Source organism: Camarhynchus parvulus, chromosome 10 (genome assembly GCF_901933205.1).
Source record: "Camarhynchus parvulus chromosome 10, STF_HiC, whole genome shotgun sequence".
Lineage (NCBI taxonomy): Eukaryota > Metazoa > Chordata > Aves > Passeriformes > Thraupidae > Camarhynchus > Camarhynchus parvulus.
The window spans coordinates 8,467,071-8,481,746 of record NC_044580.1 but is presented as its reverse complement, the minus strand read 5'-3'; the positions used below and the strand labels follow the sequence as shown (position 1 = coordinate 8,481,746).

The 14,676-nt window shown below is 37.6% G+C and overlaps 1 protein-coding gene across 1 annotated transcript in view; it reads right to left on the bottom strand.

Annotated features, from left to right (window-relative positions):
• Positions 1 to 1,103: 1,103 nt before the first annotated feature.
• MYO5C (myosin VC) overlaps positions 1,104 to 14,676 on the bottom strand; it is a 32,581-nt gene continuing 19,008 nt past the window's right edge. The window contains exons 24-41 of the mRNA XM_030955177.1: positions 14,520 to 14,583; positions 13,300 to 13,480; positions 12,626 to 12,719; positions 11,723 to 11,786; positions 11,555 to 11,635; positions 10,988 to 11,168; positions 10,066 to 10,160; positions 9,259 to 9,321; positions 8,892 to 9,057; positions 8,556 to 8,643; positions 7,753 to 7,848; positions 6,651 to 6,805; positions 5,429 to 5,518; positions 4,118 to 4,268; positions 3,430 to 3,712; positions 2,248 to 2,422; positions 1,646 to 1,726; positions 1,104 to 1,388 (exon numbers count right to left, since the gene is read on the bottom strand). Of these exons, the coding sequence (XP_030811037.1) occupies positions 1,236 to 1,388; positions 1,646 to 1,726; positions 2,248 to 2,422; positions 3,430 to 3,712; positions 4,118 to 4,268; positions 5,429 to 5,518; positions 6,651 to 6,805; positions 7,753 to 7,848; positions 8,556 to 8,643; positions 8,892 to 9,057; positions 9,259 to 9,321; positions 10,066 to 10,160; positions 10,988 to 11,168; positions 11,555 to 11,635; positions 11,723 to 11,786; positions 12,626 to 12,719; positions 13,300 to 13,480; positions 14,520 to 14,583 (2,261 nt within the window). The 3' untranslated portion in view covers positions 1,104 to 1,235. The remainder of the gene's footprint in view (positions 1,389 to 1,645; positions 1,727 to 2,247; positions 2,423 to 3,429; positions 3,713 to 4,117; positions 4,269 to 5,428; positions 5,519 to 6,650; positions 6,806 to 7,752; positions 7,849 to 8,555; positions 8,644 to 8,891; positions 9,058 to 9,258; positions 9,322 to 10,065; positions 10,161 to 10,987; positions 11,169 to 11,554; positions 11,636 to 11,722; positions 11,787 to 12,625; positions 12,720 to 13,299; positions 13,481 to 14,519; positions 14,584 to 14,676) is intronic.

Below are 14,676 nucleotides of genomic sequence, written 5' to 3'. Positions count from 1 at the left end.
ATTAATCCAATTCATTATAATCCTTTAGCTATTTCAGAGCTTTAGTACTTGATTTTAATAACTATGGCAAACAGAGTAGTTAGAAACCCAGCATTAGTTACCTATTTAAGGACAGTCACCCTTGTGGTGAGGTGAATGCTATTTCCCCTGCTGTTCTGACAGGGTCCAGAACTAAATAAAGTTATGTTTTACTCCCTGAGCACAGGGAGAAGGCTGAACAAAGCAGAAAGGAGGCCATTTCTGCATTTAAGGATCCTGCAACTGAAATTACTTAAATAAAGGTGAAATGTAAGGAATTAAGCTTGGTTTATCATTAACACCAGACCACAGTTGCTGCATCTACTCCTATTCAATCTCTGGACTGGAGGAGGGAAACCAGCAAAATGAGAAAGGCAGGAAGGTGATGTGTGCATACTCACTGTGTATTCTGAAATACATTGCACTGAGGATGGAACCAAACCAGGAGATGACTCCTGCCTTTCAGAGTACCAAGCTTGTACTTCAAACCTGGATCATAGCATGAATTTTATATCTAACTTTTCTATTACAATAACTGATATTGAATCCAAACTTGGCACTGCAGAGAACAGAACTGAAACCTGTCTCCAAGAAGAGCACCTGAGTCCCTGCTCTGGCCAAGGAGCTGTGCAGAGTGCCTGAGCTGCAGTGCAAGCACTCAGAGAGCCGAGCGAGCCCACCTACAAAAAGACATTGTGGGTTTGTAACAGCCATTCTCTTAGATTGATCTCAGTTCCCCTCTTCACAGAAAGGTGAAAGCCAGTCTCAAATATATCAAGGCAAAAAACTGAATTGCCTTGGGAAGAAAAAAACCCCCTCTCATTACAGGAAGTGAAGGCAAAGAAAATTGTAAAGCAGTAACATCTATCACATGCCAGTCTTCCCCTCTGACTGCTGCTGACAGGGCAGCAATGCAAACTTTTCAGATAAATGCTTTTCTTGTCAGCTGTGGACTAAAAACTGTATGGTAAGCTTTGTGTCCAGGTGATGATATAAAGTTCTTCTTATAGGACTGAAATGAAGGAAGAAGAGTAAGAAAAGGGAGAAGGAAATAACAAGACAAAATTACTCCTAGTCTTCAGGTCTTGACCAAGGAGCAAGATTTTAACAGCTTAATTCACTGCACACTGCCATACTATCCAGCAGCTGGTGAAATGAACCATGACAGTCTGCTGCCTTTATAGAGTCTCTGAGGAAATACCAATTCACTGGCTTTATTAAACCCTCGTGAGAAAGCCAAGTTTGAAGCTGCTGGGGACTTGTATCAGTTCCAAAGCATGTGGAGAGGGGGTGAAAGGAAACGTCACTTGGAAGAGATGCTTGGTATCAAGCATCAGCTGTGGGACATCCTCACGGTTGTTTAGCATAGCCTGAAATCAGAACAGAAAGAGTGTGAAAACAATGAATTAAGAATCAAAGCAAAGCCAGTACATTGCTTTCTTCCCATGGCAAATCTTGCTTTTCCATGATGTTAAGCAGATTTGCTTGCATCACTTTCAAGTGTCTAGAAGATGAGCTACTTAGTAATAATGTGATGTAAAGGCCAAGTACAACTGTAAAGCATTAAAACTCATGTGTGTGAAGCACCTTGTGAGCTGAATATAGAAACAGCAGGGGCAGCTCTTACCTGGACCTTCCGAACAAAGGATGGAGTCACTCTTTTCTCAAAGTCATCTATTGGAGTGTATGAGTTCAGGATCTTAACTATCTGCTCAAATTACAGAAGACTATTTTAGTGTGTCATAAAAAGGGAGAAGACAAAAAGAACTAAACATTATTATGACATTCTTACTGATATTTAATTAAAGTTTCAGGAAAACATTTTACAGTAAAGAGAGAATTTTGACTTGTCACCTACTGAGTTGTTACATATATGATGATTGCTATGACTCATTTCCAGAGGTGTCAGCAGATCAAGGAGATGTAGAAAGAGCTGAATTTATTAAGGGAAACAATAAAAAAAACCCTGTGACATACTAAAAAAAACACATTGTGGAACAATAATGTGGGATACAACAAAGCAGGAAAGTGTTCACCATGGGAGTAGTTAAAATGCTAAAAGCAATCAGAAACAAGGAGTTAAAATTTCAATTTAACAAGTGATGATGTGGAATACTGAAGAATGCTACTTTTATGAAATGAAAGTCCAATGGCTTTTTGCAACAAATTATTTTAGATAGCTAAGATGCTGCAATCAGTGCTGCCAGAAGAAAACAGATGGTTCATTACCTGCACAGTAGAAAGAGATGTGCAGTGTTCACATATTTCCTTGGCATCATCATCTGTGATCTTTTTAACCTGAAGGAGCCAGGCTGCCTGAGACAGGGGCTCCAACGTTTCTTTGGCATTGCTGCTTTGAAGATTCTTGTCCTTAAGCCATTCTTCCAAGTAGCTGATATTACATCTGGGTTAAATCATGAACAAAGAACAGAAATGTCAGCTTCCCCTTGACAAGCAGGTTACTTTGAAGACTGCTAAGGAAGAAAGATTCTTCTAATGTTGTGTTCAAATTAATATATTTTAAGCTAAAAACAATACCTGCAGGACATAAAAATCAAACAATTAATAGCTTATTTAACTATAAATTAAATCCTTGTTATATTTCAATTCTTATTTTTTCTTCATTGTCTATTTTTTAAAGCTTGGCTAACAGTAAGTAAATTATTCGTTTAGCTGTTGTTTCCAGAAAATTACATATACTGGCATTGTCTACTGCACTGCATGGCACTAAAACATTTATTTGCAACTGAGCACATACAGGAAATGAGAACAATCTTTGCTGTTACAAAGCAGGGCCAGGCTTATAAAGGATGATCAGCTTTCTTCTAATAATGTTCCCAGATGGGCCAAGATTTTACTGATTTTCCTTCCCCTGAGCCTGCAGACTGACTCATGGAAAACAAATGCACTGTTTCTTCTGCAAACAGTTAGGAGCATGTTTCCTTGATGCTTGCAGCAGGAGAGATGATGCTCAATATACATCCTCCAAGGCTCTGTCCCAGTGCCTGTCTTGTCACAGAGCATGAAACATGCAAGTCAGCTTTTGTATCCCTGCCAGCGCTGGGACACTGCACCTGTTCACTGTGGTAAGAGAGAATTAAAAATACTGTTGGTCACATCACGGATGAGCTAGCATGGAAAGAATCCTAATCATGCCTGACTTTAAGCTTCAGACTGTAATTTTCTCTGCTGTTTCTTTCACTAGTGTTTCCATGGAAAGAACAATTTGTAGTTGTCACATTAAGAAAGCTCAGCCCAAAATACGAAGATTTGATTTTCCAAAAGAAGTAAAAACAACTGTCTACTTCCAGCAGAATGGTCACAGAATATCCAGTGACTTAGAGGTAAAGGACCTTACATACAAGTGTTAAAAATTCATTCTCAAGCTTGCTGAAACTTTACTGGCTTTACCTTATCTGCATTCCTTTCCTACAGGAGCACATGTCCTTGCGGAGGAAGAGACTATTGAGGGTGACAGCTCCAATCAGAAAGAAAAGCTGCTTCACTGCCTGCTTTAGGAGCTCAGAGTCCAAGCCATTCTGACACATAGTGCTATAAAAATAGCTGAGTTGCTGCAAGATAGAGGTCATGGTGTAGGTATCCGTGTCATCTATACTGGAAGAACGTTTACGGAACCCCGTAGGTTTCAAGCCAGAAATTCCTTGAAGACTTTCATATTCCAGCATGCCTGGTACTGAAATACAACAGAAAGTAGCATAAAATCAAAATTCCCAAGGCTCCTTTTGGTTACATTAATTATTGAACAAAACTTACATTCAGGATATTTTAGAAGTTAATTGATACAAGAAAAATAAGATTCTGACAAAGGCTTCTGGAGCACACAATTTTTACAAAGCCTTTTATTTCTGTATGATGTTGCTCAGATTCACAGCATTATCCTAGACTAGGAAGCTTTGAGGAAAAAGTCTGGGAATATACGATTCAGTGAAATTTGTATGTGTAGAAGCACACATGCAGGAACACCTAAGTATAGATGTCAGGAGAAAGGAGTCTGTCCCACCCTCTGCCGCCCTGTGTGAGCTTTCCTCATATGCTTCACCAGCTACATTTAGGTGCTCTTGGATTGCTGTTGTCTTACCAATCATGTGTTGAATGTTGTTCTCCATTACAATAATGAATTGGTGATATATTTGAATGGCCAAATCACTGAGAATTTGTCTGTATTCTGAGAGATCAAAATGCTTCAAACAGTTCTTATTCTGACGTGGAGTGTTATGCTTCATGAATTCCTATAAGTGAGTAGTAAATATAATTAGAAATCACATAATGTGGTAATTATAAATTGTTACTGCAATGTGTTGGAGTTACTCATTCCATCTCTGGCTGAACACAGAATGAGTCAAAGCTAATTTCAATGGGTGCTTCCTGTACTTAATTTTCCAGTTAATGCTGACGTTTGCTCTGCTCCTAAAGCCAAAGGAAAGACACGCATAGATGTCAATGAACTTTGGAGCAACTCCCAGATCTCTTAAACAGAAAGCAAACCCTCCCTGTTCTCCACTTGTTGCCCTACCCACTCCCCTCCCAAAATAAAAACCCATAAAAAAAGCCAACAACATAGCTGTTTCAACGATGATGAAAAACAAAAACATTTATGTCATATTGTTGCAAAGGGATATAATTTTTGGACTTTTCATTAGCAAAGTTCTGACTTCAAAAGTCTACTCCAAATCTTAGCCTATGCGAGGTGTTCAATATTCATTAGAACGCAGATTAAAAGCAAATTCTGTATTCAGAGCTTTCCCTACTGCTGCAACCCCAGCTACAGAGTGTTGGTGATAAAGCTTATCAGGTTTGGGTTCTGAGTGACCCCGCTGTGGCCACGAGAGGGAGTGACTCCAACCCCAGCTCAGGCCACCCAAGTCTATAAAACCTCCTAAAAATACAGTCAGAGTTTCCAACTGAAAAGAATGAAAAAAAACTTGAGTCTCAGGATGAGATTTAGCTTAACAAGCAAGTGAAATAAGGGAAAAACCTGACAAGTTTGTTGTTTTGCTTCTTTCCAGAGTTTTTTTCTAATTTGGTAGCAGTAAGTATTTGAATGGCCCTAATTATAAAATAGTAAAGCTGTTTTAAATATATATATGGTCAGATATCTGAAGTCCACCATTAAACTTATGTGGAAAGATTCAAATTCAGCAGCAGTTTCCATGTCATGACTTTAACCTAATTTAGCACTTTGATGTTTCCTTCATTTCCCTTGATCCATTAATTCTATACTGTCTTATGATTTGTATAAGACACATAATACCACTGCAGAGCAATGTGAATATATAAATACCTGTAAGGAACACTGGTGAGCTGGTGAACAGTTATTAATTAATGCTATTTTAAATTTCAATTAAAATCTGTCAAAAGTAATGGAATTATTTTATTAAATCAATCCTACCTCTTCCCCGCTGTACTGCTTCAAACAGTTAAGAAAATAATATGTGTTGGAAAGCCAAAAGGACAACATCTCAAAGTCTTCTGAATGTTCCTGAAAATGGTAAGTAAAGCAGTCTTACTATGGTATTGTCTCACAAGGTTAATTCAATAATTAAACATAAGACCATTACAGCATTGGTAGAACAGAGCCCATCTATAGCAGAAGGAGCACAGAGCACCTGAAAGGGGCTGAACAAATCCTGCTTTGTTTTCAGGCTAACACATAGCAAAGATCCCTCTTTTGTTTGGTAAATACTGCTTAAGTATTCTTAATAGACAGGCTAAATAATAACCCTGAACAAACAGTTTTACAATTCCTTTGGATATGTAGTGTGCTGGAGGGCTTCCTGCAAAGACATGTGAACAACACCTGCATTCACAAATGAAACTGCACTACAAAAACTATAAAAACTATAAAAACACAGTTCTAACTATCTATCTCTTATTTTTATTAGCTGAGTAAACACAAGCTTCTCTAATGGATAAACTGTGCTATAAATTTGTTTGTGTACAAACTTATAGGCATTCTCTGTACAACACATTCAACTGCATAAACCACAGTCCATTCCTGCCTGCGCTTCCTCCCTGTGTCTGGTGTTTCACTCCATTATAAATCATAACAAAGCATTCACAGAGCTGAATTTGTTATGCATAAAGCATAGCAGTTTTTGTTTATAATTTAATTTTGTACACGGGCTGGCAATTTGATTTTAATCGTTTGGGTTCTAGTGCTGCAGTACAGATGACATGTTGAATTACACCAGCAGCCAAGCAGTGCAAAAACCTCCTCAGAGCCCACTACCAGCTTGCTGCCAGACATACCAGCCTTCAGAAGTCCCTCTGACTTTGAACAGTGCTGAAAGCACAGGTGCACTTCACCTAATTAGCTACTCACTGTTAAATGTAAAGTGCTTTAAATGATTTTGTCAACAACACCTTCAGATAAAAATAATTTATGTTAATGCATTCTGTGGATTCTGTGTTCAGCACAGCAGAACCTCAGCTGGAGACTTTACAGGGATGCTACTACAAACCTCAAAAAGTGTCACTAATGATTATCATTCCCTTCTAGGAACACTGGCAAGTGGAAGTGTTGGCATTCCCCAGGTGCCATGCATGCATCTTGTAAACCTTGTGTTAAAAATCAAAAAGCACAGTACAGTGCAATCAAACATAGCTCCTACCTTAACAACCTGCTTGATGCCATCAATGGTGACATTCATGAAAGACTTCAGCATGTCAGCATCGTTCAGGTAATCTGCATACCTCACACACATGAACAGGATGTGAGCTGGGAGGCCAGGAATCATATTAACTACAACTCCACGGGGCTTCAAATCTGCATGGAGGAGAATAATCTGGTTTATTATGGAAAAATCCAATTTTCAGTGTATCATTCCAAAAAAGACAAGTGCCATGCTGTTCCTTCCTGCAGTTCTTTTCTGTAGTCACTTGATAACTGATTTACTGGAGAATCTCTTGTTTATGACAACTTCTGTAACAGTATTCCTCACATATGAGTATTAATTATATTTTCCTGAGGGATAGGAGAGTGTTTTAGTGAATTCTAAGGTCCAGCATGGGCTATGACAGGCAGAACAACTGCAAAAAGCAAATTACATTTAACTACCCACTGGATGCCCCACCAAATTCCAGCATTGCTTAGGGCCACACCTTTGCTCACAAAAATATTAACATCCAAAAGTGAGAAGAAAAGGCAGGTGTTGTTAATTTAATAATGGTACAAATGTACACGGAAAATTTGTCAAATTCACTATTAATTGTAAGCTAATGAGAAAAGCTGGTTTGGCAGCAAGACTGATACTGTAAAATAGCTCAGAAGAGGGACAAAATCTTTCTACAAGAGAAACATGAAGTACAGTTCCTTTCAGTGAAGGGAAGACATGGCAAGGACAGACAGGAAAGCAACCATCACACATGGATATAAGCACAGTAACTTACAGACTTAGTAGATGACCAGGAAGAAAGTAAATTGAGGTCCCTGATGTGCTCTTGGGATTTAAAGCTTTAGAGGTGGATAAATAGTAAGAAAGATAACAGAGTCAGCATTATGTAGAGTCAAAGAACTTATTTTTACACAGATAAAGCATTTCTGTACTTGAAATATCTGGTAATGGAAAGAGAGCAGTACAAATTGTACTGGTGGTAAGAGAATGGGGAAAAAGGCATCTTTGAATGAAAGTGAAATATGGCACCATGTAGTTTTTGTTACAGTGTTCTGAGTATTGTTGTTGACTTATAAAATTCCAAGTTTTACTAAAATACCGAGGATAAGATTTTGAATGATCCTTTCTTCGTCCTCTTTTTTGTACTCCATCATTCCAATGTACTCTTTGGGCACAGTGGGCACGTGGGCTTCAGCTGTCAAACACAAAAGCACTGTTACTGCCAGGTTAGTGGTTAAGCTAATGGTCACGTTAGAGCAAACTACTGGAGAAAAGCAGTTTTCTCTGTAATAAAGAGAGTACAAGCCCTATCCACACTAATGTTCTTATCTTATGGCTCCAAGCATTATGAGTTAAGTAACATTTATATTATTCATGAAGAGCTTCACTGGATTCAGTGGGATTACTTGCAGTAGTAAAAAAAAATAAACAGCAAAGTTACACCTCTACATTAGACAACTTTGCAATGTTTTTGAGAGCATCCTGTAGTGAAGAATTAATTTGTCTGTAAGAGCTTTGTACAGACTAGCTTCACATCAGGAATCATCTGCCACTTGAAGGCTCACAGGAGGGGCTCCTTGTGAGATGCTAACTAACCCTGTTGGCTCAGAGAGTTTGTGTGAGGGTGTGCATAAACTGCTGTTGGCAGGACTTTATCCCTCTGCCTTCATCTTTATCATCTAGACCAGGTCCCTGTGTGCTTATGATTTCGCTGGGGAAAAAACAAACAAACCAGGAAAGGATTTCTATGTAATTTGTGTTGATGATTCCCCTGGCACATTTTTCTGAGGTATTAAATTTCTACCTCCACCCCAAACTCCAGCTTTTTAAAAATATATTTTTTCTTCAAACAGACACTTAGCATTCAAAGCTATTAAAAAAATAAATCACATAATAGCTTACATTTTTCAATAGTCTTGGTCAGAGTTTTGATCTGATCTTCTAATTTTTTTATTATTCTGTCTTTCATGTCTAGCTTTTCTTCAAGATCCTGTAATAACCAAAGTCAGTGAGTTCAGAGTAAACACAATAAAAAAATATTTTCTACTGCTTCACATTATTGGCACAATAAATATTATGATGTGCTTTTATTTATACTTGCTGGAAGAAGCACCCTCATATGTTTTTTCTCCCTCAATTAATTGAAGAAACATCCTATCCATACCTCAAAATCATAATTTCATTCTTTTTATCCTGCATTTCAGGTAGAGTTTCTTAATGACAATTTCATTTCCTCACCATGTTTTCCTCAGCAAGTCGAGTTGTCACTTGCTTTATCTTGCTTTGTAGTTCACCCTGGATTTCATCTTGCATCAAACCATTGCTCAGCCCCTCAATTCCTTGGATTGTGTCCTTCAGACTTTCTTTTTCTTTTATGTCTACTTCATTCTGGGCCTCAGTAGTTCTAAAAATAGGTAAGAAGCCTTGTCTCTTAATTTTTTGTGAAAGCACAGTGAGATGATACTTGTCCATTAGTTGTTAACTGTACAAAACAATCTAAGGCAAATCTTAAGTGGAATGTAATTTAAGAGTTTAAGCAACTCTGTTACTACAGCTTATAGTGTAGTAACACTTTTTTCTTATTGAAAAAAATATTAAAATTTACCGTCTTTGTGTCCTGTCCCGTTCCAGCTCATAATGCAGCCGATTTGACATCTCTTCCATTTTTTTTAATAATAAATGGCAGCAAAACCCAAAACAAAACCCAAAACAAAATCAGAGGTATTTACTGTTCAGTATTAGCATTCAGTAAATCTTTCATACACTCATAATTTTTTTCTATCTAATGAAATGGAATGATCTGCCAGATAATGTATCAGAGTAATATGGAACTACTCCATACCACACAATTATATGGGATGAAGAATTTTGATACTAATAACTTCTTGCAGTTGGCAGTAAAACTACTCATAAATTTTAAATCAGTTGCCTAGGAAGACACTGCAGTTACAGACACTCCAAATTCTCAGCAGAGTATGCTTTCCTAATTTGAGAAGAACTTTTCCCTCTGTCTCCCACTCTGAGTTTTGCAGCAGTCTCTTAAGTCTACCTCATAGAGTATGCCTTAAGTTCCAAATGATCTTTCCTTTTTATGACTGTTTCCAAAGGACATAGTCCATTTCACATATTCTTAGCAGAGCCCTATGGAATACATTTGGAGACTTCCAAACCCCAGAACTCAATGACCTCAAAAAGGTAAAAAAAGCACATATTTGCATGTATCTTATTTTTTCAGAAGAGATATAACACACATTTTTCATTGCATTTCTTCCATTTTACTAATAAAAATGTAAGTAATAAGGCAATGAAGTCATGATGGAATATTAACTCAGATTTTAGAAGTTCGGTTCCAGGGAATTAATCAAGTTCACCTCAAACAACTGAAATATTGGGGACCATAGTGGGACCATTACCTTTCAACTTTATGGTCTGCTCTTGAAGACGGTTTTCAAGGTCTAATTTTTGATTTTCAAGTTCAGCAACTTGCTGCTTAAGATCTGGGATTACCTTTGAGAGAAAAAGGAGATTTGTGTATTTCAGCACCTTCCTTCTTTTCAAATCCCTGCAGTAGTTCCTAAGTCACCCCACAACCCTGAACTGCCAATAGTTCAAACCAGAGAGAGGCTCTGGGGAGGTTCTGCTGCCTGCTTGCCTGACTTGTTTGACTTTTCAAGGCACCTTCTGCTGGCCACTCTTAAAAACTAAATATTGAGCTAATCAAATTCTTGGACTTTCCCACTGCTACCATTGTTTTGTTCTAGTTTAAAGGAAATTACACTATGGCTTTAATTTCCCTAGTTCAATTAACAGTGAAAAAACCCCTCAACATTCCATAAAACAGTTACAAAAATAATATCATAAATAACTTTTCCTTTTATTTTCAATTTTTGCAACTCTGTTTTGAAAACATTTCTTCGATTATTTTTCAGAATGGCATCTTCTGGAACAGCACGAGTTCCTTGTGTCAGACCGTTTTGCACAGCACCAGGTGTCAGGCTCTGCAGCCGTGCCTGTGGCTGGTTTCGGAATGTGTAGCTGCCCTCTGGTGGGGAAAGCCTCAGAACTCTGAGGAGGCTTCTGAGAAAAATCTCAAATCAGGTTTATGCAAATAATAAGGCAAAAAGTCTCTGTGAGGCTGCCCCAGCAGGCTGGACACTCAGACAGAAAATTTGGCTGTCTCCTTACACACCACCCCAGCAGGCAGGGAAGGAGCCTCAGGGATGTGCTGCCTTACATGGCCCCATTTGTTTGAGCCTTGAGGTTTCAAAGACATGTCCACAATATTTGGAGAGCCACAAACACATCTGGGTTGTACTTCTGCGCCTGGACCTTACCAGATTTTCTGAAGTCAGCCTGCTAACTTCCAGCCGAATGCCATCGTTTATGTCATTTTCCTCTCGGAATAATTTCTGTAGATGATTAATATCTTGACTAAGATGTTCAACTTTAAAGTTCAAACCTTCAATCTCCTTCTCATATATTTCTTTCTGAGACTGGAAATGGCTTTCCAATACTCTGTTAAAACAAAAAGGAGAAAGAACATGGCAGATGCAGAACGACCTTGATTAAATGGGTCAAATTTAATACAAAGTGAAAACAAAGTACTGTGATTAACACAGAGATATTCCATTACATCACCTGTGCATTAAAGGAGTTGAAAGTTATGCATGATATCTCAGAGGAAACACATTTTCCTGACTGACACATCCACACTTATCTCACTAGCTTGGTAGTTTATTCAACTGATTTTAAACTGCTCAGCTCATCATATAATGTAGCATTTGTTCATTTCCTTAACAGAAGTTCAGTATTGCACTGTAAAATTTGTTACCCACTGATCTTTTGATTTAACTTCTAGGTCACAGCTTGGAGTTTTGGAAACACTGAAGAACTGAACTAACCTTGTGGCTTTTTTCAAGCCCTCATAAGCAAACCACAGTTCTCCATCCTCATTTAAGTGTTCCAGATCCTCTGTAGAGAGTCTAGAATGCAAGGCAGAACCATTAGTGTGCAGATAACCACAATGTATTTCTTAAGCTTTCTTTGAAGATGCCTCAGAACAAAATTACCTGCTTCTTACATCTTCAAAATCATAACTTTCAAGAAGCTGCTTTGTAACTTCTGACATCTTTTCTGGAAAAAAAAAACCCCACAAAGTTTATAAAATTCATTATTTTCTCTGCATGTTTCATCATAAAGATCAAACCATCCTCTTCCTAAATCTAACAAGGTACTTCCCTGGTACTCAGTAAATATATCTGATCTACCACAGGAATGCCATGAGGGACTCAGTTCTACTTTGGGACATGTAGGAGCATTAGGTTGATTTATCACCAATACTGTTTTTTTCTGACCTTTCAATGCAAAGTTACATCTTCCTGCTCTGAATCTGGGCAACTCCTAGAGCTGTACACATGATTTATCTTCTTGTGCTAGGTTACTACATTAAATGCTGCAAATACAAAAAATGCTCTTTGACATTATCATTAAACAAAGTTCACAATAGTAGTGCTTGTTAAGTACATTTTTCCAAAGAGAACCCAAACCAGCAAGTTATTTAAGCATACTTGACATTATTGGACCTAGCACAAAGGACAGAATGAATGAAAACTAGATAATGTATAGTTTACACATTTTTGGGTCACTTGTTAAACTCTAAGTGAAGTTTAAATTTTAGATGAAGTTTAAACATTAGTATTTAATTCTAAACACAAAGGAGAAATATCTAATTCAGAGTTTCCTCAAAGGGGTACCCCAGATCTCAGTGTTCAGTGACCACTTTGTACACTTTGTACACTGTGTGTATATGTATATACATATATATATATAAGTATGCATGTATGGGATCAAACTACCATGGGATGGGAAAGAGAACTGGAGTTCTGTCATAGCTGACATTGAAGATACCAATTTAAACTGGCCTGGCTCAACTGCACTTAGGAATTCTCTGCACTATCTGGTATGTAGCTTACCCCTCAATTCTCTCTTCTGTGAGTGGGCCTGCTTTTCAACATCCAGTTTCTGTGTCTGAAGAAGTTCAATTTCCTTTTGCAACTCGGGTATTTTCTGAATCAAACAGAAATTATATACTGACACAAGGAGTAAATGACAAGGGCTGAGTATCAGTTAAATCATAATTATAATTAAGAACAAGTTAATATGATGAAAAGCTTAAAATGTGTTGTGTTTAAAGCATCTGGTTCTCAGGCACCAGAGCAGAACAGTAATGTGAGATACTGAAAAAAAAATGTTTGTGCCATGGAATTGACTCAGAGAACAAAAATGTGACTTTACACTAATTTAAGGTTCAGTTTATAAACTACATGTATGGAAAATCCTCAGAGAAATGAATACTTTCTCAGGAAAATGGAAGGAAAACAGACGTATATATTCAAATTTATAAATATTAAAGCACAATTACTCTTGAAAACATGCACTTATTACTGCAAGCACTAACTTGCATCGTCTACTACATGGAAATTAATGCAATATAGTGATGTACCAAATATAGCTTATTAACTACAGCTTCTTCTAAAAATGGATTAGAAATAAAAAAATTAGTGAAGATAATCTATAAGCAAAACATGCACATTCTCCACTTGCTTTCTCTAGCAAAGACTCCCAAATGAAATGAGTCATGCTTTACCTGTGCTTGTTTTGTAAGCTGTCCTACTTCCATTTTCAAGCCGTCCTGAGTGGTAATTTCTTGCTGAATTTGTTGCTGTAGCTGAATTTTTTCTTCTTTCAGGATCTTAATTTCTCCCTTGAGCAGTTCAATCTCCTTTTCATAGTCCTGCTTCTGGTTTTGGAAATTTTTCTCAAGTATCCTAAAGCACACAATGAAAAGGTAATTTTATTCATCTACATTCCTAAGTGAAAAAGTGGGCTTTGTTTTAGTTTTAATTTGAAGGACATGCTTCCTTGAAGAACACTTAAATGAACCATAATTACTTGAAAATGCCATTCTACATCCTCAGAACCCACACACATAATGGATGATAATGGGAGGAGAACATCCCTATATTTTCTTACAGTTTTAGTATATTTAGTTTTCCTTTACAGTTTCTTACAGTTTCCAGAATATTTCTGCTGGATCGGCTTCCAGCATCACACAGGTAATGAGCAAACCAGAAAAACTAGGAAAAGAAATCCTCTTAATATAGTATGAAGGTATTGGCAGCTGAACTCAGACTGAGCTGGAGCACCACAGAGCTTCCAGCCCTCAGGAGCAGTGACTGATTGCTCTCTTCACACTTGAGAGAACAGCACTTCTCTGGTACTGAAGGTTCTCTCTCTTGGACTGGAAAAGTTATTGGGAAATAAACACTTGATCCAAGAAAAGCATGCTGAAAGCAACAGCCATTTGTTGATTAATAACAGGATTTTTACTGCAAATTAAATACCTAAGGGGAAAAAAAAAGTTTTTCCTTTGTATTTTTAACTGAATGTCCTTTACAAACACTGTCTTTCCCCCACACTGAATCCTTCCATTCTGTCCTTCCATATTCAGTTCTCAGGAGTTCTGACTGGTGTGGCCATCAGCTGCTCTTCCACTCCTGACCAAATTCTGAGGACATCTCCAAAGAAACCATTACCACCAGAGTTGCCTTTTAATTCTCAGAAACACAAGAAAAGACAAATTGCAAAAGCAAGAACAGTCTGATTTCCTGCATATGACTCACCCACAAACAAGGATGTGCTTTTCCTAAACTCTGCATGAAGTACTTCAGTACCAGCACTAATGCCCAAGAACATGGACAGATTCATTACTGATGTCAGCATAATACATTTGCAGAAGGAGAAAGAAAGGGAGGGAAAGAGAAAAAATGAATGCTGTTTCAAAGAAATAAAATTCAGATTACATACATTCGCTGGTTTTCTTCTTTCTGTACATCATTGAAGAGTTGCTGTGTGAGGTCATCCATTTTCTCTGTCAAAAAAAAATTAATATTTCAAAGACCTTCATACAACTGTGTCCATTTATTAAAAAAGCACAACCATGATGAGAAGTTTTGTTTTAATA